The sequence below is a fragment of the Opisthocomus hoazin genome, chromosome 17, assembly GCF_030867145.1.
Source record: "Opisthocomus hoazin isolate bOpiHoa1 chromosome 17, bOpiHoa1.hap1, whole genome shotgun sequence".
NCBI lineage: Eukaryota > Metazoa > Chordata > Aves > Opisthocomiformes > Opisthocomidae > Opisthocomus > Opisthocomus hoazin.
In genome coordinates, this window is record NC_134430.1 from 3,319,540 (window position 1) to 3,343,581 (window position 24,042).

General features: G+C 54.5%; 4 protein-coding genes across 8 annotated transcripts; 2 read left to right on the forward strand and 2 right to left on the reverse strand.

Moving 5' to 3' along the window:
- Nucleotides 1–154: 154 nt before the first annotated feature.
- On the reverse strand, nt 155–5,352 carry PPT1 (palmitoyl-protein thioesterase 1). Its single transcript, XM_075438242.1, has 9 exons — nt 5,231–5,352; nt 4,774–4,883; nt 3,787–3,914; nt 3,431–3,501; nt 2,467–2,569; nt 2,283–2,373; nt 1,666–1,764; nt 1,378–1,449; nt 155–910 (listed from the first exon to the last, which is right to left on the reverse strand). Exons 1-9 carry the CDS (start codon nt 5,337–5,339, stop codon nt 788–790), a joined length of 906 nt encoding a protein of 301 aa, XP_075294357.1. The 5' UTR covers nt 5,340–5,352; the 3' UTR covers nt 155–787.
- A 265-nt stretch (nt 5,353–5,617) lies between these two features.
- LOC104336198 (sodium-dependent phosphate transport protein 3-like) lies at nt 5,618–10,655 on the forward strand. The gene is made up of 12 exons (XM_075438241.1): nt 5,618–5,663; nt 6,002–6,151; nt 6,391–6,563; nt 6,807–7,040; nt 7,145–7,232; nt 7,625–7,711; nt 8,084–8,202; nt 8,417–8,578; nt 8,780–8,912; nt 9,004–9,151; nt 9,441–9,531; nt 10,056–10,655. Exons 2-12 carry the CDS (start codon nt 6,055–6,057, stop codon nt 10,185–10,187), a joined length of 1,464 nt encoding a protein of 487 aa, XP_075294356.1. The 5' UTR covers nt 5,618–5,663; nt 6,002–6,054; the 3' UTR covers nt 10,188–10,655.
- Nucleotides 10,656–11,629: 974 nt separating this feature from the next.
- Nucleotides 11,630–15,174, forward strand: RPL11 (ribosomal protein L11). The gene is made up of 6 exons (XM_075438003.1): nt 11,630–11,696; nt 12,069–12,219; nt 12,633–12,739; nt 13,152–13,283; nt 14,016–14,126; nt 15,098–15,174. The coding sequence occupies exons 1-6, from the start codon at nt 11,691–11,693 to the stop codon at nt 15,125–15,127; spliced, it is 537 nt and encodes a 178-aa protein (XP_075294118.1). The 5' UTR covers nt 11,630–11,690; the 3' UTR covers nt 15,128–15,174.
- Nucleotides 14,125–23,972, reverse strand: LOC104336194 (kelch-like protein 31). Of its 5 annotated transcripts, XM_009942005.2 has the most exons (4): nt 23,713–23,832; nt 19,691–20,902; nt 17,811–18,217; nt 14,125–14,803 (listed from the first exon to the last, which is right to left on the reverse strand). In XM_009942005.2, exons 2-4 carry the CDS (start codon nt 20,878–20,880, stop codon nt 14,784–14,786), a joined length of 1,617 nt encoding a protein of 538 aa, XP_009940307.2. In that variant the 5' UTR covers nt 20,881–20,902; nt 23,713–23,832; the 3' UTR covers nt 14,125–14,783. The 5 variants fall into 5 exon arrangements, with proteins under 5 accessions (XP_009940307.2, XP_075294115.1, XP_075294114.1 ...); XM_075438000.1 differs by lacking the exons at nt 14,125–14,803; nt 23,713–23,832 and adding an exon at nt 23,892–23,972 and having other exon boundaries at nt 15,162–18,217; XM_075437999.1 differs by lacking the exon at nt 14,125–14,803 and having other exon boundaries at nt 15,162–18,217; nt 23,737–23,832.
- Between the last annotated feature and the right edge of the window lie 70 nt (nt 23,973–24,042).

Consider the following 24,042-nt stretch of genomic DNA (forward strand, 5'->3'; position numbering starts at 1 on the left):
ACCTCAGGTAGGACAGGATGCCCTTTGCTGCCTGACCCCCTTGGGCAAGGCATTCAAAGCAGTCCAGACAGGAAGTACAGACTTACCCTAACTCCCCTTGAATCAAATGGTCAGTAGTTGTCAAATATTACCTTTTTTTTTTTCTCTCTCTTAGTTGGTTAGATGTAGAGTTCTTTATTGATTTCAGTTGCTGTACAAAAGTGCATAAACCAAGCCATTAGTTGAAAACTGTTCAAGCTGTTAATACCTGCTTCATACAAAACCCTCCTTTTTCCCCAGAAACCCCTACATTTGGCCCTTTTCACTATCTTGAAGGAGAGGCTGTAATATACTTCCTCTGCATACAGCCATACGGGTCTACTTGGGAGATGCAGCATCCTCGCACTAGTGATTTCGGTTAATACTGCCATTGTGTCCTGTGAGGAACAGGCGATGGGGACAACGAGCCTCTCGCCCAGCTAATGATTTTGCTGTCACCAGGTGACCGGCACTGCCCCGGCTCTGGGAAGCGAAGTGGACTTACCAGGGCCTGTGCCAGACAGAGTGCAGCAGAGTTAGTGCAAGGCTCAGGCCTCCCCTATTGGAGCGTAATTACATCCCGACAAATCCCGGTCTCTTACTGCAGTGGAACAGGTGCCACCTCTGCACACTGTGGAACTGCTGAGCTAAACCCCATCTTTCTCCCCTTCCCCTGACCCCCCTCAAGCTTGCACACAGAAAGTGCTGTTGCACAGTAGCAGCTGCATTAACTACAGTGGTAGACGCTCCCCCGTGCCTCCCTTTAGCTTCACTGGAGGAAGGGGAGGATAGCGGTGTAAAACCACTCTTCTGAGAAGTGCAGGTGATCCCCTTCCACCGCCAGGAACACCAGCTTTCCTGCTTTGTCCATCTCCTGCAGCCCCAGGCGATCCTGCAGAGAGAGAACCGTGACCATAGCTTCCTGGGGCCGTGCCACGGCTGAACGCTGGCAGCGGCAGGGGAACCCGGCACAGAGAGAAGCGCTGATGGTCAGGGACCGCTGTTGCAGCAGAAGTGGCTGGCAGGCTGGAGTGGGTTCTGCCTCTGCTCTTCAAAGCTCATAGAAGGATAAAAAGCATTTTGGATGACTCTTACAAGGCTTTAAAAAGGTGTAGAGTTCATTAAACACATGCTGAAGGGGATCTTAAGCCAGGCATGAGACCACCAGTGTAATTTCCACTGCCAGCACTGGCCTGGAGGGAAATGCCTTCCCGAACAGCTGCTGGCGAGAGGAGGCCGTGCCCCACGAGCAGCAGAGATGGTGAGCAGAGCAGAGCTGTGGGGTTTAGAGCTCCTCAAGGTCCCAGGGACACTATGGAGAGGAAACAGCAGAAACCCTCCAGCCCCACCAGAACATACCTCCGTGTACAGCGAGGTCTCCTTCAGCGGGACAGTCTCCTTGGCTTGGCCACTTTTGTAAAACCCGAACCACTGTCAGAATTAAAACAAAGACACAGTTGCTGAAGGGCTCCCTGGAGACAAGCATGATTTCCCCAGCTTCCGCTGGAGACAGTGCAGTATCAGGCCTTGTTTGTGCTCAGCCTGCTCCTCGCTGACCTCAAGTTCTTCCACCAAAGGACAAACCAAAAACCAGCAAGCGAGCACCAAAACACCACCCAAAAGCAGCACCTGCCCTGCCTGCCTCACCTCAGAGATGGGCGGGTCAACCATGGTGTCGTTGAGAAATTTCACCATCACAAACTTTTTCAGAGCCATCAGGTTTTTCTTGTACGTCTCATTGATGCCCTGGATGAAAGCCACAGAGAACAGACCCAAGTCGCTGGAAAGCCCACTGAGACAGGTCGGGGAAACCACCTGCTCCAACTTGCCCTGCACCTACAGAGGAAACCTGGGGCTGCACCAGCCCAGGAGGCAAGAATGTGCATTTCTGTCAGCTGCCTCCCTTGGCTGTGCTCATGGCATCCAGCCTCACCTCCAGGCTGTAAAGAGGGCACGGGCCTCCCTGCCTTCCCAGGGGAGGAAAAGGATTTGCCCACTCGAAAACGATGGGCAGACTGAGCACCTGGCATATCTACACCAACCACTCCAAAAGAGTGCAGTGACACAGGAACTGCTCTGCCACGGACAAGTCTCGTTCACAACTCTACCAGCAAAAACACTTTGTACACTCCTGGGATGCAGCACAAAAAAATGTTCCCCTTCAGACTCCAGCAAAACTGCAGCCAGGGAGAGCTGATGTGCAGGAACTCACCGCAAAGGTTTCTGCTCTCCTGCTAGCACTTAATCAGCAGCCAGGTCCTTACCCTCTCCTGATTTATGTCAGCCAGAAAGATGCTGTTCTTCCTGTAGTCGTCCTCCTTCAGAGGGTCATGCCAATACTCTGCTTGTACCAAGCTGGAGAAGAGAGAAACCAGTGATCAGATTGGAAACCCAGAGCTGCTTACATGGGCCCAGCTCCTGTCGTTACAGCCTGGTGAATACACTCACTGCTCTTGAACAGCTTGCGTGTAGGCGCCCAGATCCAGCGTCTTTCGGATCCAGTCACAGATATGGGAGCTCTCACCAGGACAGCGCGGAAAGCCGTACACGCCTAGGATATGGAGACATGTGTAACAGCTCCATAAGCCAAACTGAAATCCTTTAATCCCTCCAGCTGGTAAAGAACCACCCTCTTACAGAGCAGTGGCAAGAATTACCCAGGGAATCAGGCGACCTTTAATCCTGCAATCTCATTAGACAGCCCTCCTGCCCCTGGGCACTATTACACACACAGATAATGGATGATGTTCTTGAGCTGAGGGTATTGCTCCGGAGAATGGGGGTGTGGAGACAAGCAGAATACTGTCCAGCTCACCTGGTGTGTTCCCAGGAGGTCTCGGGATGGTTCCCTACAAGTCTTCCCACTCTACTACAAAGAAATAGACTCGAGCCATGGAACGTCTCAGGGGAGAGTATTTGAAATTCATTGCCAGCCACTCTTAACTGTACACCTCAAATTCCATTTCATGCTGCCTCTTTAATCTGCTGCAGAAAGCACCTCCCTTTCCTTGGGGCTTTAGCCTTCCAGATGCAGACTGTAAAATATCCTCATGACCCGCAAGGTACAGTTTCACAAAGGCTTTTCTCTGTAGTCAGAAGTTTCCTCTCCCAAAACAACTAATCCCAAATGCTTCCAAAGTATATAAGAATTCTACCCAGACAATAAGCCGCCTACTTACAAAGGTCCCTTCTCACTGCCAGTCAAGCAAGACCAAGACAGAAGATACTGTAGCTGGCTAACAACTGGGCTAAAGCAGATCACCAGGTTCAGACAGGAACAAAGGGACAGTTTAATTCACAACAGAATGGTCAGTTTTTAGAAAGAGGCCAAAGAAAAATCATTCTTCCTGCCAACAAGAGCCCCCCACACTTCACAGCAGTCAGGAGGTGAGGTAGCTTAAGAGGACACTACCTTGGTGCTGCCCCCCAATGGAGATCAGACTGAGCATGGGAGGAGAAGGACACCTCTGGGCCACCGCCCTCCTGCGGAGAAAGATGGAGGAGCTGCGCCCAGGCCACCAAAGCCTCAGGGGCAGCTCTCAGCTTGCCACTGCACCAGCTTGGGCACTCCGGTAGGGTCTGCAAAGAGAATTAACCCTTCCTGGTCGAGTTGGGCTACACGCAAACACATTCTTGACTCCTTTGGAGCACTCCTACCTTTATGAAGGGGTTTGTCAGTTTACATCTGCTAGGCACTTCAAAGAGTTTTAAATCAGAACTCAAAACCCAACAGAAATCCCTGGAAATGGAACAGAAGTGTAAACTTACAGGAACTGGCCTCCTTGGGAGAAGCCCATTGCGTTGTAGCCTCCTTTCAGGTGAGGGTCCTCTGCGAGTTGGCTGCACACCTCCCTCACTTGATCGTTCACATTCATAAAGAAGCTGTTCTCCATATCCTGGTGGATTAGCCAGATCAGAACGTACAACTTGCACCTTTACAGCAGTTTACGTTATTTTAATCTCTGCAAACAGTTCACCAACAGTTCTGCTTTTGGAAGAGGACCTTCACTTTCACAGCGACAGAAGTGGAATTCAAGTTTTGAGACTTCCATTCACCACGTATTTGTTCCTACCCTGCCTGGTGAAACTGGCTCACAGGGAACAGCAACATTTCCCCGAACTTCCTGACAATCTGAGTGCCTTCAGATTTTGTACATATATGTGTGTGTGTATATATATATATATATATAAATTTTTTTAAAAAAATCAAACTTTGCCCATCTTTTCCAGATCCCAGAAACTACATACATTGCACGTTATCCTGAGAGACTATTTAAAGAAATTCCTTAGGGTTGCACAAAAGTGTCAAAAAATATGAAGGCACAGAAGTCTATATCTTTATTAAATTAGTTAATAAATAAAATAATAATTAAATTAAATAATTGAATAAATGGTCATAAATCAAAAAGAATAGCAAAGGGTAAAGCTCTGCTTTAGCACAAAATAGCTTATTGCATGCCTTTGTAGTACCTGGAGTGGTGAGAGAGTGCTAATCAGTGGATTTGCATATTAATCCAATTTAGACTAGGGATTTGTTTTTCCCCAGTTCTTTTCTGCAGGTATTATCTGGACTATACTGGCTTCTACCTGCTAAAGCTCTTCACAAAGAAAAAAAACAATAGCAGGGAAAGCACTACACGAATCCGTGCGGAACCACGTTAACGCCAGTGACGGCAAGAACTATTGCACCTGCAGATGCGCTCGGCGGCCACCACCCTGCCGAGCAGAAACGCGCATTACAGCAGAGTTAGTTACCTGTATCAAGTTGCTTCCAATCTTGAGAGACAGGACATAAATCCCCGGTATTTTCTTCTCCACTATTTTCTTAATGTAGCCCATGCTTTGTGGGTTGCAGCAACTGTCTCCTGCGAAACGGAACACGGTGAAGCCCTATCACGCCGCCGCCCAGGTCCTTGCCTCGCCTCCACAAAGACCCCACCAGGCCCCCCCTGCTGCAGCAGGGCCAGGAGCCGCCAAGGCACACGCGGGCCCGGCGGAGGAGGGTCAGCACCTCCCGCTCTCCTCAGAAACCCGGGGCCCGGAGGAGGGGGTCACCGGAGCGGGGCCGGGAGCGGCCTGCCAGCTCCCCTCGGGCCTGCTCGGGTCCCAGCACGGCCCCGCCAGCGGGCCGGGCCAGCTAAGACCCGCCGCCCCGCCCACAGAGCCGTTACCGGAGGATCGGCCCCGCCCTCCATTGCCGGTCCCGGCTCACCCATGCCGTGCCAGATCACCAGGGGGACGGCGGCAGCCGCGCAGCCCAGGCACAGCCCCAGCAGCACCAGCACCGCCACCCTGAGCGCCGCCATCTTGTCTGGGCACATGACTCGCACCCGGCACGGGTCAGGCGGCGGGGGCGGGACCCGACAGGGGCGGGCCCCGTGGGGGGAGGCGGGGTCTGTGGCGGAGGGCGGTGTTAGCGGCGGGGGGCGTGGCCTCGCGGCGGCGGGGCGTGACCATAGGGAGGTCCCACGGGGGTCGCCGGTTCGAGCCCCGGCGTTGCTCCGTCCCACCGCGGGATCCCACCCCCGAAATCCCAAATCCCGCCTCAAGGACGTGGCTGCATCCCCCTCCCCGCCCCGGGACACGGAGCCAGAAGACCCCCGGCGCCACCGGTCCCCTCTGGGCCGGGGGAGACACCTCTCCCCGTACGTGAGCTACGCCAGGGGGCCGGGCTGGGAAGGAGCCTGCCTTTGCACCAGCGGGTACCCCCGGGGCATCCGCGGGAGCACCCCAGGGTGGCAGAGATCCCGCTGCCCTGCCAGGCTGTTGTGGTCGAGGGTTATAAACCACCGAGGCAAATGAGGCCGTCCCCGGGAGGGTCGAGGCTGCTGTGAATCGCTGTGCTCACAAGCGCGTGCACCGGCGGTGCGACCAGAGCCGGCTCCGCTCTCGCCGTGCCGGTAACGCCGTTGGGAGGACATGTCAGTGGCCACTGCCTGGCTGCTCCCGTGCTTGTTGATGTTTGAGATTTGGTTCCCAACAGGGCTGGGCGTTATCGTGAGGAGCAGCCGGCAGCAGCGTTGCAGGTGGCAGAGGATGCAGTGCCACACGGACAGCACGCAGGCAGGAGACGGGCCGGCGGCAGAGCAGGACGAAGCCCCTCTGCTTGCCGAGCAGCCGTCCTCCCGCACAGGTACGTCCACTCGCTGGGGAGGAGCGGGCTGATGTGCTGCCTCAGCAGGGACTGGCAGCCAGCAACTTCAGGCTTCGGCACGTCCCCTCCGTCCTTGGGCAAGTCTCCTCGCCTTCCTGCCACTCCGTTCTCCTTCTGGAGATGCAAACTGCCTGGCCACGAGGATCTGTAGGAGGGGGCAAGGGTTAACCCACAGCCTCTCCGACCAGCCCTGGTTTGTGGGCGCTCTCCCTCCGCAGGGCTCTGCTCGGCTCGCTGTGGCCTGGCCCTGGTCCTGCACGTCGCTCTCTTCGTGGCGTACGCGCTCCGGGTCAGCCTCAGCATCGCCATCGTCGCCATGACTAACAGCAGCCAGCCCCACGGCTGCCCCGGCAGCGCTCCCCGTGGCTTCTACCCAGGATTTGCTCAGGACGTAAGTAGAAAGCAGGCCCAGATAACTGAAAGACGCTTCCCGGGCTCATCCAGTCTTGCTCTTGCTTGAGGACAGACTTGGAAGCAGCAGAGAAAACCCTTAAGGACGAGATGGGTGAAGGAGCGAGAGCTCAGTTTGCTGCACTCAGGGCTGTGCTTCCTGGTTGCTTTTCCCCTTCCAGGGGAGTCTGTGCCTGGAAAACAGAGATCTCTGTCTGACAGAGACGTGTTCTGTGTCCTCCAGGCCCCCGTGTACAACTGGAGCGCTGAGACTCAAGGAATCATCCTCAGTTCTTTCTTCTACGGCTACGGCTTCACGCAGGCGCTGGGCGGGTACAGCTCGGGGCTGCTCGGGGGGAAACTTGTCCTGGGCAGCGGGCTCCTGCTCTCCTCCCTGCTCACCCTCCTCGTGCCCCGAGCAGCCGAGCTCGGCGTGAGCTTCCTCGTTGGGCTGCAGGCGCTGCTGGGCTTGGCTGAGGTCAGTCGTGGCTCGAGGTGCTGCTGGGCTACAAAACCCGCTCTGGTCAGCCCTGGGTGCGCTCCCCGTGTCCCCTCGCTCCACGCTCCCTGTTACCTTTGCAGGGAGTGATATTTCCAGCTCAGTACACGCTCTGGGCAAAATGGGCCCCTCCACTGGAACGCAGCAGGCTCATGAACATCGCTGATGCTGGTAAGGCACAAGGACTTTCCCCTACCACCGATTCAGTAACTGCAGGACCTCCCCTCACCCCCTTCTTTCCAAGCCAGTCCTTGTAGCAGCCTCAAGTTCAAAGCTGTGGGTCCTTGGCAAAGAAGCGTTACCAGCGTTCGGCCTTTCCACCGCTCCTCCTCCCACCCTGTGTCTTCTCTGTCGCTTCGGCTCAGGTCATCTTGAGATGGGAGAGGGAACCCAGACACTGAAGGGAGCAAACCAGGATACAAGGGTGCTTGTTTGCACAGGCCCTTCATTTGTGCCACCACATTTTCCCAGCACAAATCAGGCTGGAGGCTGTAGGTCTGTCCCACTCGCTGCTGGTCACAAAAATCCCACTAAAATGACTCTTCTGGTGCACCCTCTTCTAGGATGCACTTTTGGGACTTTCTTTGCTCTCCTTGTGGCTGGGATCATCTGCCAGAGTCTGGGGTGGCCTTTTGTCTTCTACATCTTTGGTGAGTAATGGCCCATCATGTCCCTCTACTCCAACCCCGCTGCAGAGCTCCCAGAGCTTCTCCGTTGGAGCCCTGTGGGACCAGCTCCTTCCTTACTACACAGTCCCACACAGAGCTCTGGCCTCTCCTCTCGCCCGCCAGGCCATGACGAAGCCATTTTGCTGGGGTACTTTCAGGGAAAGTGCCTTTGCTGAATGTTTCATGCCATCAACTCGGCCCCTTCCACTGTGAGCAATGGGTTGAGGGGAGTTTGTCCCTTTCCATCTTCCTGCACTCACCATTTCTCTAGCACCAGCCTCCATCCCGCTGGCTCCCAGCTCTGCTGCAGCTCGCCGTAAGAGGAGCTGGCACTGAGAGCCCCGCTCCTCGCAGGCGGCGTTGGCTGTGCCTGGTGCCTCTGCTGGTTCCTCCTCGTGTACGAGGACCCTGCACGTCACCCGTGGATCAGTGCCAGGGAGCAGGAGTACATCGTGTCGTCGCTGGCTCACCAGGTACGCACAAACCTTTTAACCACGACTGACCACGCTGCAGACACCGTGGCAAAGGGACTGCTCTGGGGCAGTTCAGCTGGGTTCCTTATGCAGCGGCCAGGCTTAGTCCCAGTCTTCTCAGCAGCGGGTGGAGAGGCCAAGGAAAGCCCAGACAGCTTGTCCAGGGGATGTGAGACAGGAACAGAGGCACTGGCTAATGTTTTATTCCTTCCAGGGCAGCTCTCATGGCCGCTCCCTCCCACTCGTGGCCATGGCTAAATCACTGCCGCTTTGGGGGATCACCATTGCCTGCTTCTGCACAGACTGGCTGTTCTACATGCTGCTGACCTCCATGCCCACGTTCATGAGCAACGTCCTGCATTTTGACCTCAGAGAGGTGAGTGCTGCTCTGCATCTGAGGCTGGTCCGTGCAACAGCGACAGGACTTGGTCCCTCTGTAGGCTGGGAACATGGGGGTTTCTCAGGGACATCTCTTCCTGAAGACCAGTGGGTCTGGGACCAAGGGAGCTGCAGTCTTGGAGCTCTTGGCTCTGCTTTGTGCCATGGATGTGACAATGCCTTGTTCCCTGCTCTGCAGAATGGGCTCCTCTCCTCCCTGCCTTACATTGGGAATGGGCTGGGGCACATTCTCTCTGGGCTGCTGGCTGATTTCCTCCTGGCCAAGCGAGTGCTCAGCACAGCAGCTGTCCGGAAGCTCTTCTCAGCACTCGGTAAGGACAAGCTTTCATCTGCCCTCCAGCCTTGCCAACATACCTTAGCACTTGTGTGCCCTGTTACAAAACATCCAATTTTCCTTCCAAGGGATGCTGCTCCCAGCTGTCTTCCTGGTGGCCGTGCCTTACATTGGCTGCAGTTCTACAGTTGTTGTGGTCCTTCTAACGCTGGCCTTGACAATAATCAGCATGACAGGGGCAGGCATCAATATTAACCACATCGATATAGCACCCAGGTGAGTGAGCCCTCCCTAGCTCTGTGTCCTTCCTGTTTCCAGTCCCCCAAGACTTCTGCAACTCCTACTCTCTCTTCCCTTATCTTCTGCAGCTGGTGGCATTGTAAGCTAAGGAGTAAAGCAAAGGCTTAAAATCCCCCCAGTCTCGCAGGGAAGATCCTAGCATTGCTCAGCACGACAGGCAGTATTCCTGCAGAAGAGGGAAGGGACTGGCAGCACCTACTCCTCTCCCTTCTTGTGACAGTTTCCTCTCTACCTCACTCAGGAAATCTTTGCTTCCTCCCCCCAGATATGCAGGGTTCCTGCTAGGAATCACAAATACCTTTGGCATAGTCGCAGGAATTATTGCTCCTACCGCAGTTGGACTTCTTGTCAGCCAGGTAATGTGGGGCCACAAAACACAAGCACATCCCTGGAAGAAAACACAGGTCTACTCTCAGAAATGGATTCCTTTCTTTGCACTGAATCAAAAATTACTCCAAGCCAACCCCCGCTCCCAACAAACATGTGATGTAGCACCCAGCAAGCCAGAGCTCTGGACCGTTTTGAGGACATGGGGATGACTCAGAAAGCAGGAAGAGCTCCACATGGGCCCCATCTGGATGTACTTAGAGATGGGGAGAGGGTCGAGGGAGTGGGGTGAGGGGGAAGCTCTGTGCCAGGCAGAAAAGCTTCCTGAATTCAGCACAGCACACAATGTTTCCAAAAATGCCAGCGCAGGAAATGCAAGAGGGGATCTGGCGTATGTCTTGAACTGAGCAAAGCTCTTCTGGTTTTGGTACTGGGAGCAAGCAGAGGATGGAGATGAGTTTAATGCCAGTGAAGTGGGTGGCAGTTGCTGGGTGATGACTGCATGGAGATAAAGGGATGGGTGATACCATCGTAATCTGTTCTTGGTCCCCAGGATCTCCAGACTGGCTGGAGGAATGCCTTCTTCATCTCTGCAGCCCTCAACCTGTTTGGCCTGATTTTCTACATAACTTTTGGCAGCGGGACCATCCAAGACTGGGCTAGGGAGGACACTGCTGTGCAATGAGAGCCATGAGCATGGGAAGGTACGCAAGGGAACGGGCTGCAAACGGGCATGGGTCAGGCAGGAGCCCCCTCTGCTGCCCTGCTCTCACCCAAGCAGCAAAGCCCAGCCGTGTGTTCCTGCCTGCTCCTGGAGCCTTTGCAGCATCCTCAGGCAATGGCTGTAGCTGTGCAGCCCTGCCTGCACTCTGACTCTCAAAGAGACCAGCACCTTCACCCAGCTCTGTCCACTTTCTGATCCCGATCTGCTGCCCTGGGAAGGCACCAGCCCTCTGACCCGCGTTGCCTGCTGTGCATTTAGCCCTGCCATCAGCCTTTGCCCACGGGAAGGAACGCTGCAGAGTGGACAGGTCCTAAATGGGATCCACGGAGAGCTGGTAAAGCTGTCAGCCAAACTCTGCAAGAAGCCTGTGGCTATTTCCAGCAAAGCTGTTTTTAGATGAAGTAAATCGATAATGAAGTAGTAGAGTAACGTTACTTTTTAATTAGTGACTTCTCACATCCTCTGCACAGACTCCTAACATTTTTTTTCACTTCTTAATGAGACAAGCTGATTATTCATTCATCCTTCATCCTCTTCTAGAAGCAAGTGGGGCAAAAAATAAGTGAGGGCATTAGAGAGTTCAACCTGGCAGCCCTGAGCACAGCCCCTGGGAGGCAGGGAAGGGGATAAGCAGGGAAAGCCTTGGGCTGGTGTCATCCTGACTGAGAGAGAACCTCAATGCAAGCATTCAGCTCAGGACATGGCCACTGAAAGAGATGTTTGGACCCAAAAAGGGGTCTGAATTCAGCTGCCCTCTCCCCTGAGAAGCCGTCTTCTGCTCTGCTCCCAGCTGAGCAGAGCCAGGGAGTGGGCTGCGACTCCTCCCTTGCTCCAGACTAGGTCAAAATGATGCAAAAAGAGGATCCAGATCCCAGGCAGAGCGCTGAAACCCACAAACGCTTCCCTGCAAGAGTGAAGTCAAATTGGAACATGTTCCCAGGTCTGGTGCAAGGAACTTGGGGCTGTGGGGGCAGGAGAAGCTCTGGGAGCCAGGCCTGAGTTAGCTATGCTCGATGCTGCTTGGGAGCGGAGAAGCTCCAACACCTTCTGGTGCGGCATCTCCCAACAAAACCGCTGTGGCTCATCCCCAGCCTCAGCAGCGGAGCAGGGGGCTCCTGGCAGGACCCCAGCCCCTGCTGCCACCACCCGCTCCCTGCAGCAAGCCCCACGGCCGAGGCAGCAGCTCACGGCAGTGCAGGCCGGGCTCTGGTCCCAGCCTGGCTCGGGGGCTGGGGGCTCGGCCGGGCAGGCTCGGCGGCCTCTTCGCAGCCCCGACCCCACGGGCAGTGGGACAAAATGGCCGCGGGGGCTCCCCGGGGCCCGCGCCCGCCCGCGGTTGCCCTGGCAACGGGTGGCGGCGCCGCGCTGCCCTCCGGCCGCCAGGGGGCGCTGCCGCTGGGAAGGCCCCCTCTGTCCCATAAGACCCCGCGGCGGCGGCCAGCTGATCTTTTCCCCGCCCCCATCATGGCGGTGAGTGGAGGCGCCCGCGGGCTGCGGCCCGGCTTCGCTGTCTCTATCCGCCGCCATCCGCCCTCGGCGGGGCTCGGCCGGGCCGCGGCCCGTGCAGGCGGGAGCGGGGGAGGCCGGGAAGCAGAGCTGCGGGGCCGGTGTTGGCAGGGAGGAGCCGGTGGGCCCCCCTGGGGGAGCGGCTGCCATGACAGGCCGCGGCCTGCCCGGCGGCTGGGCCACCGCGGCGGTGCTTGAGAGGGGGCCGCGGCGCTGGGCTTCGCCCCGGGGAGGAGCAGGGCTGGGTGTCAGGCTGCGGTAGCGGCCTGGCGGAGCCTTCTCCGGCTGTCTCCCGGCCGCCCCCCGCTAACCCCCCGCCGTGTCCTTTCTCCGCAGCAAGACCAAGGCGAAAAGGAGAACCCCATGCGAGAGCTGCGCATCCGCAAGCTCTGCCTCAACATCTGCGTTGGGGAGAGCGGGGACAGGCTCACCCGGGCGGCCAAAGTGCTGGAGCAGCTGACGGGCCAGACCCCCGTCTTCTCCAAAGGTGAGGGGCGGCTTGTCCTGCCGGCGCCCATGGCGGGCTGCGTGTGCTGGGGGCAGTTTTGTTTTCTGGCTTCGGCAGTGGGTGTTTTCCTTGCTCTCCTGAGCATGCAGAGGGTGAAGGGGCACTATGGCTCCCTGGCAGAGCCAGTGTGGGGAGGTCTGCTCTGATGTCGGCCTTGTTGTGGGATTTGGGGGCTTTAACGTTTGGGTACTGGTGGTCGTTTCTGTCTGTTCAGTTCTGCCTCCAGACTTGGGCTGCTCCTCTGCCCTTGTCCCCAAAAAGGGAATGTGTGGTTGCCTTCGTTCTTTTTTCTGTCCTTTAAAGTAATTTCTTTGGTCGTCTTAAGCAAGTTCTGAATCTCACAGGTGGGAATTCTCTGAATAGCCTCTAAGTGTAATTATTGCTGCCTACAGCGCGATACACTGTAAGATCCTTTGGAATCAGGAGAAACGAGAAGATTGCTGTCCATTGCACAGTTCGCGGGGCCAAAGCAGAGGAGATTCTGGAGAAGGGGTTGAAGGTGAGAATCTGACTGGGCTGGGTCTTTGATTTGTGAAATAGCAAAACTCAATCCGTACCAACTGAAAAGATGTGCGCGTTGAAATGCGGCACGTGATCTAGTCACAGGTCAGTCGTGGATGTTATGGGTTGGCAGGGCAGCTTTGATACACAGGCTGCTGAGTTTGCCCTGTTTCTCTACCTGGATGCTGCTTCATCCTTATTTAAGAGCTGGTGGGTGCAGCTGCTGCTTTCTTTTGAGGTTCTGTCTTTGCTGCTGTGGTTTATGAGCAGGCTCTGGGAGCAAAATCTTTGGGGCTAAATATTTCGAGGCGTGTAAGCGAGTTGTGGGTCTGGTAGCTGTTGGAACACACAAGACTTCTTACTCTGTTTGCAGTCAATAATGAAATAGTGACTGACAACAAATGTTTCAGGTGCGAGAATACGAGTTGAGAAAAAACAACTTCTCAGACACCGGGAACTTTGGTTTTGGAATCCAGGAGCACATCGATCTGGGGATTAAATACGATCCCAGTATTGGTATCTACGGCTTGGACTTTTATGTGGTGGGTATTCCCTGCTTCCTTGCAGCTTCTGGGCTTGTGTGAGAGCTCTAGAAGGAACCTGGAATGTTAACTGGCTCACATGAACTTGTTGCCCAGTGCTGGAAGATGGAAAAATGTCAACAAAATCCAAGTCTGAGATTCTCAGGGCTGCTGTAAAATCCTCGATTTAGGACATGTCTCACAAAGTCTATTCAGAAACAAATACTGTTGCTTTTACTGGTACTCCTGGGATAACACTGAAGCATCTGTGCTAGGTTTGGGGAAGGAAGGAATGAGTGGCGGGGGCTTCAGGAATGCAGACTGAAAGACGGGCTGCATTGCTGGAAGATTCTCCCTGTGTGTAGAGGGCTGGGGTGGGTTGTGTGGCAGCGGTGGTGGCTGGTGTGTTTGAGTCTTCTGTTCTGCTGTGCCTCACTCCATACATGCTAGCAATGCTGTTCAAAACATCTTTTCTCAAGCGCTGACGCCTCTGGGTATGGAATAGTGTGTCTTCCGCACTCATTTTGGTTTCTGAGAAGCATACGTGCTAAGTTGTCCAACCTAGGAGCTGTCCCTGTCAGTTTACCTGGCTGCCTAGAAGTTACTTAGTTTTCAGTTTATATTCAGGCTGTAGAAGATAACGAGATATTACTGATGTGGAAATTCTATCCTTCCCTCCTAGAAAACTGTTAAGTTTAAGAAAATAAATAAATGCCAGAATGAAACAGTGCTGTGGGTCTTCTCTCCTGGCAGGTGCTGGGCAGGCCTGGTTTCAGCATTGCTGACAAGAAGCGCAGGACTGGCAACATCGGAGCCAAGCACAGAATTGGAAAGGAAGAAGCCATGCGCTGGTTTCAGCAAAAGGTAAAGTCTATCTTTATTTTTGTATCCTAGGAGTTTCGTAGCAAGTATCAGCAAAATGCTTCACTGTGGAAGGGGTGGAACAAGTCACTGGGCAGGAGGAGATCTTGATTGCTGCTTAAATCATTGATGTTTCCTGCTCTGGGGCAGTAGAAGCTGCGTTTGAGCATGAGTGCTGTTGATGCCCCTTTTTTTGTGGTGAACTGAAAGAGCAGCTGTTGCAGGATAGCTGGCAGTATCGGCTTTTGTGTAAATCTGTCTCCCAGTTTTTGGAGGTGTTAGTGTATGTGGATCACTAGGGATGAGGCAGGGTTGGGGTGTATTTATCTGACACAGGTCCTAGCTCGGCTGCCAGACTTGAAGGATGAAGTGATCCAAATAGAACAAGTTCTTGGGTTTATCTGTGCATAGTGTGCTCTGCCACAGGCTGGGTAATGAATGGGAGATGCTGAAAGCTTGACTGGAAATGCTCAAAGATGGGGACTGCTGATGATTTTCAGAGGTGGAAAGGGTGCACGGTCTGTCTGGAGGCTCCTTACTGGCTGCTCTGCCTAGACCTACACCAGTCATAACCTTCACGAGGCAGGTTCCAGCCTGCTCTTGCTGAATGGCTTTGTTCTTCCCTCATGCCTGGTTGTGCTTACTGTGGCGTAGCTACTTTCAGGGGCCAAATCCGGGGCCTGTGAAAGAGATGAGTGTAGTTCTGGTCAGATCGAGCTGTGAAGGGTGGAGCTTCTTGTTTCGCTGGGCTGGTGAGCAGAGTTGATGCTTATCTGAACAAAGCCCCGCTTGGAAGTTAATAGCACAGCAGCGAAGTAGGGCAGTTAGCTGCTCACAGTGTTTCATGTCAGTGCTGGCTGGCTGGCTTTGAATGAACGTGGTGACTCAGTTTTCTGCGCAGCAGTACTGCACCTTTACCTGATGGTACTTTCTCACTTGGCTCTTTCACTTTTTTTTTTTTTTTCCCCCCACAGTACGATGGCATCATCCTCCCTGGTAAATAAGCAGTTCCTGTTACCAAAAAAGCAAATAAAATTTTTGTAACCCCTAACTTCTGTTGTGTGTTTTGTGGGGGCTCTCCCAAATGGGGAGCCAAAGGAAGTAGTGCACAATAAAGCAGAGCCATAAAGCCAAAATGTGGCTGAGGGCCCTTTGCCTGAGCAAGCATGACAGAACTGGTGGAAGGGGATGAGTAAGGTGGTGCTGGCAGTGTTGGGGGACTGGCGAGGCTCCTGAGCCGAGATTCAAACCTGGTGCCACAAGAAGGGGCTGAGGTCAGCCAGCAGAACCCCCAGATCCACGCCGCCTCAGTGGGTAGCGTGAGTGACCTCGAGGGCCTGTACCTGGTAAAGCTGTTTCTACCCACAGATCGCAGTGCTCTTAATGTGCTGTAGAAATCATGAAGCAATTATTGGATGTGCTTAGAATGCAGATGATGAATCTTCACCGGTTTGTTAAAATTTCAGGAGTGTGACACTGCTGTAATTACACAGCCAGACAGTTTTCCCCTGCAAAGGAGTGGCCTTTATTGTTCAAAGACAAAATTCCCTGCAGGACAATACAGCTCACATAAGCGGAGTTCAGCAACACCCTTGCCTCTGCCTCTAGCATCCATTCAGTCCTCTCCTGCATCTGACGTTAGAAGTTATAATAAAAAAATCAAGGAACAAACTGACTTCCATCTGAATCTGCACACACTCCACCGTTGGTGGAGTCTCAAAGACTACAATGTTCCTGTTTGGAACTAAATCGGGGGAGGTTGCCAGTGCTGTTCAGGATGGAACCCACTCCAAAAACACAGGCCAGTGTGTGCTGTGCATGCTAAAATGCACAGAGGAAAGCAGAATTTGAACAGAAATTACATTCTGCCTCGGTCTAGCTTCATGTTTGATGTGAACTCTTAATTGAGATCATGAATTCTTACAGAAAGATCAACAGCTTGTAACTACTGCAACCTGCTCAGTTTTGGTGAGTTGTGAAAGGAAGAGAAAACCGGCCTGCTCTGCTGAAGTTCTTGTCTTGGTGTCCTTGGGGCACATTGGGGTCCCTTGAGCAGCTGCTTGTCTTCCTGGATGTGATTTCACTGCATTGCGCAAAAAAGACCAGAACAAACCCAAGAGCGTTTGAGGAGATGTTCAGCTGCCTTGGGCTGAAGGTGATGAGCCCGTCTAAGATCATGTGTAAATGTGTTCCAGTAACAGGACCTGTTAGCAGAAGGTGCTGGCCTCAGCTTGTGACTGTTGTGTGATGTCTTGTAGTGACTGTGGGTTTGAGACGGGAATAACCCCTGGTCTTGCTTGCCTCCTGCCCTGGGGCTGTACCTCAGACCCACCGAGCAGGGTTTGGAGTGCTGCGGTGTGGTTTGTCCTGACGGACTCAGCCCAAGAGCATGACTGCTGCAGTGCTACAAGGGGGTCTGCGCTCCCTCTGAGAGGGCAGCTGGGGTTTTATAGAGACTGGTAGCTGTCTCACTCAGGCACGGTGACAGGGAGGGACCCCAGGCACTGAACAAGTGCTTGCCCCTGGAAACTCAGGTTTCCTGGTCGCTTCTTTTACAGGTCAGACTCTGCTTTTACAGTAGTGGGGAAGCACTGAGTTCAGGCTGTCAGCCTGATGGTACCAGTAACGGGACCTGGCTAGGAATACATCTGTGAGGGCTCCTGGTTTAGATGTGAAGGGCTTCTGTTCCAGCTGATACTTATTTTCAGGGCACTAGCTGCTTCTCCAATCTCCTGGAGTCTCATAGCATCCTCAGGCGCTTCCCCCATTCCCTCTGCTTGAGCTACCGCACAGCACTTGGAAGAGCAAGAGATCTTGGACAGTTGCTCCAATAGTTCTCTTCCTTGCTATCAAGATTCACCTTACTCCTGGTCTGAAGGCATTGAGCTTCAGTGAGTAAATATTAAATGTCTTTCCCTTGAACAAATGCTACGTGAGCAACAGGGCCTGTTCTAGACCTGTCACCTTCTTGTACCTACTACCAACACTACTGTTGTTTTGAAAGTGTCTCATGATACTACACCTACAGTAGAATTCTCCTGCGTTATTCTGGTGGGTTTTTCTTCTTTTTTTCCAGTCCGCACTGCAATACAGTGTCGCAGGCTGAGGAGAAAAGCTCTTCTGTCCTGCTTGCTCCCACATCTGCCCCACTTGAGGAATCCCTGCTTAAGCTGTGGGATGGAGATGCAGGCAGCTGAGAAGACACTTTGCTAGAGCCCAAAACTTGTCACGATGGAACCAGCGTTTGAGATCTTGCAGTGACTCCAGGCATCAGTGTGCCTCCCCATCCAGCTACCCCACGCTCCTCAGCTCTGTCTCCTTCCCTAACTGCTGGCATAAGCCACGTGGCACCCAGGGCTCTTTACATGCTGGCTGCTGCCGAGGCCACAGAGCTGGCCCGCGACCTGGAGCTCAGGGAGCGTGGGAGGGTGATGGTGCAGCACGAGACACCCACGGTGGCCTCGGGGAGGTCCTCGTCCTCGGCCCACTCGTTGAGGTCAGGATTGTAGCACTGCACACATTTCTGATACCTCTTCCCACTCTCGTTCCAGCCACCCACCAGGCACAGGCGCCCCTCCAGCAGAGCCACCCCCGCCGTGCTGACCCCCGTGGGCAGGGGTGCCATGTAACTCCACTGCCCCGTGAGTGGGCTGTAGCACTCCACGGGCATCACATCCACCCGCTCACCCTGGGGATCCAGCTGGCTCCCACCCAGCACATAGGCCCGGTCGGCCACAGTGGCCGCGCAGTGCCAACCCCGGGGCGTGCTGAGCCTTGCCTGCTCCCTCCAGGCGTCGGTGCCGGGCTCGTAGCAGCACACGGTGCGGGAATAGGCATGGCTGATGTAGCCGCCGGTGACCAGGAGCTTGCCGCCGATGACAGTGGTGGCGTGGCAGCAGCGGGGTGTCTCCAGGCTTGCCTTGCTCTGCCAGCTGTTGGCGGTGGGGACGTAGCACTCGACAGATGCCAGCGCGCCCTCGGCGTTGCGCCCTCCGACAGCGTAGAGGAGCCCGTTGCAGGCGCTCAGGCTGAAGTGCGTCCTCCTGTGCTGCATGCTGGCCAGGTGCAGCCAGGTGTTGAAGCGCGGGTCGTACCTGCAGGACGAAGGGCAGGTCTGTCTGTGCAGGACCAGCATCAGAGCTGTGGGGAGAAGTGGGGCCTGCCAGACATCTGCCTGCAGAGGAGACAACCTGTGCTCTGCAAGAGCCTCTCTGTCTTCTCCAGCAGTAAAAAAGCATCTGAACAGGCAGTGCCGATGGAGATGACGGCGCTACACAGGACTGGATCCCACCTGTGACTGCTGGGGTTGTTGCCGCTCTAACCCTTGGGGCAGCCCAGCATTGCTCCTGCCACCACAACCTCCAGCCCAGTTTGGAAATGGTGAGTGCTACCGATTTGAGGTGTCCCCAAGCACTGTCACTGTCCCCTCTGTTGGGTCTTGGCAGGTAAAAGAGGACCTAGGGGCAGGTCTTTCCTGCCCACCCTGCCAGGCCAAAGCCAGGCACGTGATAAGAAGCCACCTGCTTGTGTGCCCACGAGACAGCAGAGGGAACTGGAACTGCTGCGTCCCCAGAGCAATGCCACAGGGACTGAGGCCAGGCTGGGAAAAGCGGATAAACTACTGGCCAGAAACAGAAAGGAGACCCAGAAACAGAAAGGAGACCTGCCAGTGGGTCCCTGAAACCTCACTCAGTGCAGGGGAAAGAGCCCAATGATGGCTCCTACCCAAGGGGTGGTGATCAGGGGCTGCGAAGGGCTGGCCTCGAGCAGTGCCGGCCACGTTGTGCGTAGAGCCTCAGGTGCCTGAGCCAAGCTGTGGGCAGAGCCACCGGGAAGTTCAGGTTTAGGCTGCAAACAAAATACTGCATGTCTGGTTGCCATGGTTACTCCTCTTTTCTTTGAATAGTAATCCCTCAGCAATCCTGTGACAGGCTTATGGGGATTTAGGAAACAAACCTTGTCATTTAAATAATGAAGAGAAAAAGGGAGGCGGAGAGAAGAAAGCCTGAAGGGCAACACGAATCCTACAGACAGTGAATCTACCTTAAAATGAATCCAGACAAACCAGAGACGGGGCCGAGGCTGGCACTGGCTGGAGGACCAGCCCGCGGGCGAAAAGGGGAGCTCTCCAGAGTAACAAAATGGGTCACTGCTAAATAACAAGGGCTCCCGTTTCTCCAGGAGCCTTGCAGCTTTGAAGAGGCCCTGCCTTGCCCTCCTTCTGCACGGATGCTGTGTGCTGCTGGAGGATGTGGGCAGCACAGCCCAGGCGCCAAACTCCCCAGGGGAAGCCCAGGCTGGGGTCACGCAGACCAAATCCCTGGAAGTGGTTTCCAGGTCTTGTGTCTCGCAGTTGGGCACCCTGAGCTGGGCCTCGCTGCGTTGGTCCCTCCCTGGCAGCGTTATCCCAGAGGCCAGACCTACCTCTGGCTTACTGACAGCGAAGAGGAACCTTTCTGACACCCTCATCCCTCACCCCATGGTGGGTGCTGGGGCACAGGCAGACACAGCACAGCTCTGAACCCCCCCCCCCCAAGGTCTGCGTGGCCAAGTGGAGCCCGTCTTACCTGCTCAGGCTGCTGACGGCATGCTTGGCCTGGTTCCTGGCATCGTTTTGGTCTTCACCACCCGCGATGTAGATGAATCCATCCATCACCACCACGCACTGGTTAAAGCTTTTTGCTGGCATCTCTGTCAGCTTGTTCCAGTTTCCCTCTGCGTCCCTGTAGCTGATCTCCCTGCTAAGAGCCTTCTCAGTTAAAGCTGGACGACCCCCAACTGTGACAAGCACCCTTTGGCCTCCCCGAATCCTGGTTCTCCGAGACTGAAGGCTGTTTTGCTGGTGGGGGAGCAGGTGGTAATTCATAGCATCCACGAGGAGCTTGTGGCACTGCGGATCCTGCATCATGCGTGGCACAGGCTGCACATGGTTGACCAAGTCTGGAGCTGAGATTGTGCCGAATCGAATGTTGCTCAGGAGGTCGGCACTGTATCGAACCCGTTTTGGGTCAAACTCCAGCCACTTGACAGCGATCTGGAAGGCTGCAACCTCACTGGGTATCTGCAGGCCATCATCCATCAGCAGCTCATTGATCTGATCAAAGGGGAGTTTCATGAACTGGTCGGTGTTGGAGAACTCCAGGAAGTTTTCCCGGATGAATTTCCGGGTGGCATCTTTCACCTGGTTGAGGCCATAGGTGGACGAGATGTTGGCGATGTACACGCAGTTCTCCACGGCCATCTCCCGAATGAGGAAGCTGCTGCACACATTCAGCAGTGTCGGCACCTGCAGCTGGGTGGCCGCGGCGATGGTGCTGCCGATGGTGTACAGCGAGAGGCTCAGCTTCCCCGTGTAGGCGTAGGTGATGACAGTGGTCAGGCCCAGTGGGGACACGTCGCGGAGCTCCACCCGCTGCAGCTGAGGGTCTCTCTGCAGCAGGTGGTGGAGGTACTCACTGCAGGAAGCCAGGATGAGTTTGTGCACCTTGAAGGACTTGGTTTTGGTGGCAATGGTGAGATCGCAGAGGAACCACTTCTGGCGCATCTGGTTCATCCCCTCCAGAAGGCTGGCTCCATGGTCTGGTGCTTCAACCTCCGTGGCCGTGCAGTGGAAGCCGTTGGAGCCACCGTCGTACAAACTATTCAAGTGATTGAGGTGTTCAACATTGAGCAAAGCATCTTCCACCAGCACCGGGGTGATGGATGCAGCCTCTTTATCCACCTTGGTCTTCTTGGGGCTTTTCTTTTTGGGTGCCATCTTGGCAGGATTGGAACAGGACCTGGTGAGAAAGGAGAGGTGAGGAGCCTTGTAGCAGGGATACGGGTGTCCTGCTTGTTAAGACATTCAGTTAAGCAAAGGAAAAACTCCCACTGACTCACATATCGTTTGGGTCAGGCCAAGGGAAGGATGGAAACTGCCCCCCAAGCCCTGTACCCCTCTGAGCTGTGTTAAAGGCATGGAGGGCCATGACTGCGAGAGGAGATCCTCAACTCTCAGCCAGTACCTGCACTTTTGCTGTGTGAAAAAAGGACTGGGGATTTTGGGTGGTTGCCTTGGGAAACTATGAGGACTGACTGGTTGCTGGGGTGTGGGGCTGTGCTCGGCCCCGCTGACAGCTCCGCTGTCTGGGGTGACACAGACTCCAGGCAGAGCGAGGCGGCGATCGCAGGGTGTGTTTCGCCTGACTCAAGCGCACGCCAGATGAGGTGAATCAAGTCCCAGCAGCTCGGACAGAGGATCCCACGCAGCAGCGAGGTGAGGTGAACCCCAGCATCGCAGGACTGCACAGAAAAGGGTGTTCATTTCCCTCTCAGTCCCTTGGGCATGACAAGGCCCTGCTGGGTAACCAGTGGGGCTGGCTGCCCTTTGGGGTGACCAGGTCAGAGTGCAGATGAAAGAGGAAAAAAAACCCAACAACTAAAATCCAGCTTTTGACTGTTCCCAAATTCCGGCTTGAAACTCAGCGGTGACCTCAGCTCCTGCGAGGGAGCTCAGAGCAGCCAGTCTATGAGGGAACAAATCTGCTGACCAGAAATAGCTGTTACTGCGCTCACATGTCTGGGTCCTGTTTATTACACTTGGCCATAAAGATCAGGTTTCTTGGAACTGAGTAATCAGCTCATATTTAGCACTGGGCAAAGAAGAAGGGGGGCATGACGAGACTTCAGCAAAAATATGGAGAAGGGAAAAGTTTAGTAAAAGTCAGGAAAGAGAATTCAGGGCTGAGTCCGAGGGGGAGAGCAGCAGTGGCAGCCCGGCCGAGCTCAGCTGGCCGGGGAGAGCAGAGGGAGCAGGGATGATGCAGACGCCTGCAGATCCTTCTCTCTCCTGGCTTTGCGCAGAAGCCAGGAGGATTCAGGAGAAAAGTCCCAGGCACTTGAGCCATCCCTGGTATTGCGGTGTTTCACGGGGCTACCCCAATTTACACCACTGAGGGTTCATCTATCACAGTGTCATATCCTGGAGCAGGCATCAGTCCTTCTGAAACTGGGACACAAATGCCGCTCTCTCTCTCTGTGTTTGGATACAAAATGGTTTCTGACACCCAGCTCTGGATTGGGAAAAGGAACTGGGATTTACCCTTTCAGAGCAGAAACACTTCCATGTTTCCAAACATGCATTTTGCTCAGACTATCTATTCCCCAAGAAAATTCGCAGTTTCAGGTTTTCAGCTGGATTTGAAGTGAAAGTATAAGTCAAATATTGGAATTTCCCAGGAAAGGAAAATGTTTTTCCAGGCCTTCCGTCCTGATCCCTCAAACCTGCATCTCTCCGAGATACGACACTGCAAGAACCTCCTTGCTGCCAAACAAACCCAAAGAGAAGCAGGACTTGCCCTGGAGAGGGGTGGCCGTCCCGCTGCCCCACGCTGAGACTGGTCCCCACGCTGAGCTCTGCAACCTGCCGGGGCAGGAGGGTTTGGCCTCATGACCTGGGTGTCAGCTCCCGCCGGGCTGCGCTGAGGATCTGCCCCATCCCTTCTGCTCCCCAGACTGCCTCGATTTTGGCCTTTTTTTACAGAAATAAGCACAGTGTCTGCAGCAAGCCACTGTTTCTGTCCATAAAACTGCTCAACCCCCTTTCAGGGGCTCCAGACTCCTTCTTAGAGAGGTGACACCAGCATCAGCAGCTCCCGTGGGCCTGGTGTGGAGCCCAGCATCACAGCTGGGCAAACTGATCTCCAAGAGCCTTCTTAACTCCTTGTGGAAAGCCCAGCAATGCAGCTGGCTTTCTCCATCCCCTGTCCACCCCACTCAGGAGCCAAGAGAGGAAGTTGTTCCGGGATAAAACAGCGGTCTTCTAGCTGCACTACACTTCATACAACTACAATGGAGCCATGAGAAGTTTTGGACTCACACTGATGTCCGTGGGATCCTGCCTGTCCCCTGTGGGCACCTTTGACAGACTCCGATTTGAAGCACGTGTTCACATTATTCCAGTGTCTGGCTGTGGGACGGCAGAGCGACCTTTACTACCTGCAGTTAAGTTAAAATGGGACATCACTGCTGCTTCTGATTGAAATACCACTTTAGTGACTTGAAAGGGATATTTATTTTACAGATTAATCCTGGCTGATGGATTAATCTAGGCAGCTTTAATGGTTTGAAGAGATTTCAAAGGCCCCAGACAGAGACGAGGGAAGACAGGGCTTTTTTCTAGCTGTTTAAACTTCTCTTAAAAGACAGTAGTTGTTCTCACATCCTTTCAGTGCTGCTAATATCAGCCCTGCACCATATTACTGAGCTGACAGCAAAGCAGGACCTATGCTGGGTGGCACTGTGTCTTCAGAAAGGCTTATTTTCTTTCATATCTAACCAAACAGACAGAGTCCCTCTCTTTTACCTGCTGCTGCCGCCAGCCCTGGGTTCAAGCAGGATCTGAGTCACAGCAAACACCGAGCTGGCCTGGAAAACTACCTGGACACTGCAGCTCTGGGCACTATTTTGTTGCCAGTAATTCCTCCAGCCCCATGTTAGAAAACAACAAAGTCTTTCCCCATGCCATTATTTCCATTATTCAGCAGTTCCCGTGCCCCACGGAAGGTCTCTGCAAATCCTGCTAGGTGAGCCCTCGTTCTCTGTGACTCACCTACAGCCTGGGTCTGCTCCTCACCTTGCTGTTAAGACCGGTTAGTCCAAGGGGAAGCTCTGACCGGCACAGGGCTCTGCAGGTTGAGAGGCAGAGACCCTCAGCTTTCCCCACACAACATCCTCCTCCCTCGTCTCCCCTCCCAGCCAGCTGACTGCTCTTATCACTTCTACACTTACAGCAGGCTTTTGGGGTGATGCGAGGACAGCCGCCCTCAGCCGAGTCCCGAGAGACATGGAAAGGCCTGGATTCAGGTAGCGCTGCTCCGGCCAAGGGCATCGTCGCAGCCAGCGCTGGGAGAAGGCAGCAGACCAAAGGCCGGGCATGACG